Here is a 5,787-nt window from a genome sequence, read left to right on the forward strand (position 1 = left end):
CACTCATTTGTGCGGCAGCAGTTCTCATACAAAGATTGCCAGTGACAATGATTCATCTGAAGAGGTTAGGATCCAGTCACTATAGTATCACGTGCCCAACAACAAAATATCGGCTAATAAGAACCAGCAATTCTCATACAAAGATTGTCAGTGACAATGATTCATCTGAGGAGGTTAGGATCCAGTCACTAGTGTCACGTGCCCAACAACAAAATATCGGCTAATAAGAAAAGGCAAAGGCAAGTGAAGTGTGACGTGCTGTCATGTGCTCAAACATCAACCGCTGTTGTGTCCCTCAAGTGTGCAAATCGTGCAACAATCAAAATGTCATTGTGGAAAAAGGGCAACAAGCGATATTCACTCGTGTGTGTGTGCGCCACTTAGCTGAGAGTCTGCCGCCATCTTGCCGGACCTATGCTCTGCGCTTGATGAATTCCCCCGTGTACACTTTTTTTTTTTAACAATCTACCCCCTGTGCACACCTGTCTCCGATTCACCTGCAGGTCTGACGTCACGACCGCCAATCCAAACCAACCTTCTTCTGCTGCTTGTCGCAAATGATAAATTGTCGCTATCTCCTGGTCAGTATGAACAATGATGTCGATAATACAAAATAAATAGATTTTCCTTAGCTGGTATACAGTACTGTATTTGTTTTAGATTCACATCCGTTAATTTGAAGGACTTTTTAGCACTTTACCCGGTCTTTGGGTGAACTTGGAGCTTTGCAGTGGTGCTTTTTACACCACTATTCATAAAAAAATTCAATGCCTGGTCGTTTGTTTGGTTGTCATTTTTTAAACTCGATTCTCAAACATGCGCAGATGAGATTGTGCCAGCTCGGGCCTGAGACAATTGGGGCAAGTACGGCAATTTGGCTATCATTATAAAACAACACAGTCATCAGGCGCAACGATGTCGCCCTCTCCTGGTCATTATGAGAAATACTGACGATTAAACAAGCGAGGAACCCCAGGGTAACGCCATTTCGCTTTTGAGGCAATGGGAGAACGTTATACAGTAGTTGGCCTTTTTCAAATTTAATTAAGTGAGAAAGCCAACATCTTTCCTCACCCAAAAATTATGTAAAACATTGCCACCCATAGAAGGGAAAGAGTAAATGCGGTCTTTCAAGGTTGAACGCAAAGCTGAACGAAGGGAAGCGCAACCGTATAGAATACAACTCCTGCTTTTCCTTTCGCTTCGCAGATACACAATAAGGGATCAATTTTCTGCGATGATCTTGCTGTCAAGTGGCAAAAAAAAAAAAGAAAAAGAAAATGTCAACCCCCTGTTCGAGGAGGAGGAGACGGGGTCATCGGCAGATGCTGCGGAAGCTTCATTTGATGGGACATTGGGGGGGGGGAAGCCACCATTCATCTTCGCCTCTGACGTAGCTATTGTTCTGCAACACGATTGCGGCAGCACAGTTTGTCTCACAGCACACACGGGAGCAGCTCAGACTCATTTATCAAACGCGCAAGTGTCGTGTGAGCTCCGCCGCCCCATTCACGTCCTTTTGTCTCCAACGCAAACACGGCAGCCGGCATCTCTCACACACAAACGCTAAAACATACACTTTCGTGAATCGGCGTGGCTTGGCTGTACACGCAACCAGTAGAATAGTATGCTCAGGTTTGGTAAGGGTGACAAATATATATCTCTCATGCGCACAGAAAACCCGACATTCAGCAATAAATAAATAAAATCTCAAGGTTTGGTAAGGCCGACAAATATGTATCTCTCATGCGCACAGAAAAACCCGACATTCAGCAATAAATAAATAAAATCTCACACACCTAAAAAACACACCAAAAAACCTCCAGGCCACTCCAACCAACAGGCACACATCACATAATTGAAAATAAGTACACAAAAAAAATTTCATACGTTCAAATCCTAGGTGGTGATTGGATAGTGGTTACTACTATGCGTTGCGGCTGCAGCCATCCCGGTTCAAATCCTGGTTATGGCTTTGTGCAAAGAGCATACTTGAGTTCTTCTCCCCGGGCCTGCGTGGGTTGTCTCCAGGTACTCCGATTTCTAAAAAAAAAAACAATAGACCCTGACTTCTGACTTAACAGTCATGTTTGTCATTTATTAGCATAGCAATTCTTGTACCGGATATCAAAATCTAAAAGGGAGGGTAAAACGATTGATTCCAGTACATTCCATGTGCAAGGTTAGTGTCATACATAACCGACTGGACACGAATGCAAAGCAACAGAAAACCTCCTGGGAGGAGAGTCGGGATCCCGCTTGTGTCGTCCGACAAAACCGGCACTACCTCGTACAATACAGAACCGCTATCCTAAAGTCTTGCATTCTTCAAGGTAAAAAAATACATTATTTTGGTGTTGATACATTCATATAAATATAAAAGTCTTAAATATTGTGCATTTCTACGTGAATATTGCCTTTGTTCTTCCCCCGGTGAGAAAACGATACGTCGTAGCCGCAAAACCCTTGATCGGAAATCAGCGAAGCAGCCTTCGACGTGGACCGTGAACCAATTTATTATGGGTCTGCTCCAACAAACAGGGATGCATCTGACGACTTTAGGCTTTGAAATGACCTGGCTTTTTTCAAAAAGCAACACACATCCAATAAAGAGGCAACGGTAAATGTCACGTTTGGTTATTAAAAGAGTGTTTCATTTCAATAGAAGGATAAAACGGGCGAGCTGGTTTCCCCTCGTCGGGACATGCGGCATATGTATGTGAATGTGCGTCTACAGCAAAAAAGTGCTCGGAAAGCATGCAGAGAGAGAAAAGGAAAGCAAGGAGGACAGAGGCGGTGTTGGGAAAGTGGGGGAAAGCTTGGGAAAGAGCCAGAGAGGGAGAGGCAAAGCCTGCTTAGTGTGACAGACGACAGCAGACCCCCGTTCGAGTTGCTCGAGGCCAACGGTAGCCAGCACCCGACTCGACTCCCCCCTTCCCCGAGGACCAGTCGTAAAAGCGCACAATATGTCCAGCCTCTTGTTCCTCATCCCTCCAACGCGGTGGATAATTAGGACCAATCGGGGGTGGGGGTCCTTGGAAAAGAGCAGTGAGAGTTGGGGAGGAGGGTTGGTTGGCTGAAGATGGCTTTTGTCACCAAATGCCCGCCTCCATTCAAGACTTCCCACCTTGTTAAGGGTTCCTCAGAGGTATTGTCTTTCGTAGCCTTCGTTTTGACAGCGCGGGGAGCACACCCGCTTCATTTTGGCCCTGAAAACGGTATAAAATCGTGGAGTCCAATAATAAAATCGCACGGGTAGAAAGAGTCGACCGTGTGTCTATTGCTTCAAAATTGTAAGGTGCCTCAGGGGTTAGTTGGGTGGCAGAAGAGGGGTGCGGGGGGAGGGGTCTGGTTTGTTTGCCATCAACCTTTCAACCCTGTCGTAATACACACGCTAAATTGCTAGGGGCTAATGCTAACAACTAATTTGTTTTCATGCAAGTGGATTTTCTCATTGCGCGTCTCCAAAGCAAAGCGTGACCTTGCCTCCCTGCAAAATATTATCATCCAATGATGTGATCATTCCCAGAAAAAAAAAAGAAAAGTTTACGGAGAGGCCTGCTATAAACTCTTCGTTTGGTTCTGGTAGATCTGCATGAGTCCACACTGAGGGGAGCGCCCGGAGCTCCACTGAGGGTTTACGCCACTCCCGTCCTGCGGAGGTGGACCGCGTACCCTTGACCTGATAGAGGTAGAAAACCCGTCTTTGCATCGGTGGGTCTCCGGTGAGCTGAAAGGCGAGGAAGTCACGCGTGCCTCTGCCATGATGGAGGAGGGTTGCGCTTGAAAGGGCCTGGGGGCGTACCCGAGCTGCGGCTCCCGGGGCGTATGCGCGCGGGAGACGGCGCGGCACGTGGCTTGGGGCCGCGAGGGGGGCGTGTCCGTCCAGATGGAGGGAGTCTGAGAAGAAGAGGGAGGGCAAGGGTAGCACGGAGGAGGGTCAGTGTGGGGCAAGTGAATGCGGTGCGAGGAGCACGCCACCGTTGTTTGGGGCCCGGATGACATCAGGGTCTCCATGAGCTGGGCCATCCGCTTCATCACCTGGCCCAGATCCGCTACTTCCCTGCCTAGGTTTAGCACCTGCCAGTTCAAACAAAAACAACATGTGAAAGCTCATGTGCGCTCTTAACGCCAAAGGTGACAACAAAGGGCATTTTTCAATTTTAGTTTTTGTGTATTGGATCAATCTGGTGTTGGCATTTTCAAACGATCACCTCCACAACGTCCCTAGAAAATCACCATGTCCCATCACTAGAGAGCAATTTTTTTTTCCCAATAGGCCTGTGGGCTGCTCTGGTGCTCCTTGGGGTTCATCCAACCCAGTCGTCTTAACGACCTCCCTCACGTCAGTCAATCTATTGAGGAATCTATCAACTAATGCCATTAATGATATGCGTGGCGAGGCGGGGAGGTGCCGTGCCCCTGCGTGTCGACAGAGGGCCATGAAGCCGTGCCAAGGCGCCATCTGTCTCTGCCAGTTGGAGCGCTCATTGCCATTCATCAGGTCAATCATGCGTAGCCAGCAACCGGGGAGAGAGAGAACACCAGCCCTCCCAGCATCACCCGTTACCGCGGGTGGGAAGCGAGATGACCGCTCAGTTATGACCGACGCTCACCGGCCACAATATTAGGGACACCCGCAGAGACATCCTCGGCCCGGATAAAGATGACGCTTAGACCGACGCCCTTGTTCAGGTACGAAGCGGACGTCTTCAAGATGTTTAGGTGCTCACACACACTGCCGCAATCGACTGCAGCGGCTAACGAAAAAGCCCAAACCCAAAGTCGGCCTCCGATAAAAATAGAAACGGTGAGAGCGACAGTTTGATCTGACGCGCCGTCAATACGCTGGCAGTTCTGCTTCGCCACCTCAGGGAGGGGAATTGCGGGAAGTGGTCAGCCCTGCGAGCGGCAAGGAAAAGCGTAATCATGAGATGGTAAGCGGCACCGGTCACAACGTGAGGCACACCTGGACTATCTCATGGGATCGATGGCAATGCTTGTTTGGGGACACTTCCTCTTGTTTCCAGTACTGTCTGTGGACGTTCGATTTGCGCGCACACACTTGCCTGTTGGTTGAGATGTCGGAGTTGTCCTCTGGTGTCCTCCGCTTTTGCCGCTAATTCCGCCGTGCTGATGTGTGGCATTTCTGTGACCAAAAAAAAAAAAAAAAAGGGGGGGGGGGGGGGGAGTCCCAGGAGTGCTGACGTTTTTTTAAAACAGCATCTGGCAGTGAGAAATTCCAAAAAGCCGCATGAATCACCACTAAACAGGCCAAGGCAAGTAAGCATTTTCACGTGACTGTGCACGAGATGGAGTGCGCGATGTGGAGCACCTGTGGTGGACGCTGAGGCACTGGTGGGATCGTTGTCATGGCAACCGCGGTGGCAAGAGAAGCCAGGGAACGGCAGCAAACTTTCCGTCCCGCCGGCGTCCTCTGTTCCGTCCACTATTCTGCACGGAGGAAATAATGTGTGAGCGTAATCGCGGCAGGCTGAGGTGTGAGCTGTCAAAAAAAGAAAAACTCTCGCAGCTTTCATTTCAGCAAGTGAAAACTTGAACTTTCGGTTCCTTTCTTCATCTTCACAGCCGTGGCTGCAGGGGAGCATCTTCCTTGACCTTAAAAACAATTGCTCCTCGTTCACCATTGTAGGAATCTCATTTTGGCTTTTGCTGTGACTTTCCTCGGCACTTTGACGTGAACCGAAGCAAGACAGCCACTGCCTTTCATTTTCTTTTCCTGTCGCTCATCAATGGGGGGGGGGGGTGTCTGTTGCATGATGATAA

General features: G+C 48.8%; 1 protein-coding gene across 2 annotated transcripts in view; it reads right to left on the reverse strand.

Moving 5' to 3' along the window:
- Positions 1-2,070: 2,070 nt before the first annotated feature.
- Positions 2,071-5,787, reverse strand: part of LOC109515234 (potassium voltage-gated channel subfamily H member 8-like) — a 17,562-nt gene continuing 13,845 nt past the window's right edge. For both annotated transcript variants that reach the window (XM_019868892.1, XM_019868891.1), the window contains exons 13-14: positions 5,070-5,149; positions 2,071-4,080 (exon numbers count right to left, since the gene is read on the reverse strand). In XM_019868892.1, the coding sequence (XP_019724451.1) occupies positions 3,562-4,080; positions 5,070-5,149 (599 nt within the window). In that variant the 3' untranslated portion in view covers positions 2,071-3,561. The remainder of the gene's footprint in view (positions 4,081-5,069; positions 5,150-5,787) is intronic.

Source organism: Hippocampus comes, unplaced genomic scaffold (genome assembly GCF_001891065.2).
Source record: "Hippocampus comes isolate QL1 unplaced genomic scaffold, H_comes_QL1_v1.1 scaffold401, whole genome shotgun sequence".
Lineage (NCBI taxonomy): Eukaryota > Metazoa > Chordata > Actinopteri > Syngnathiformes > Syngnathidae > Hippocampus > Hippocampus comes.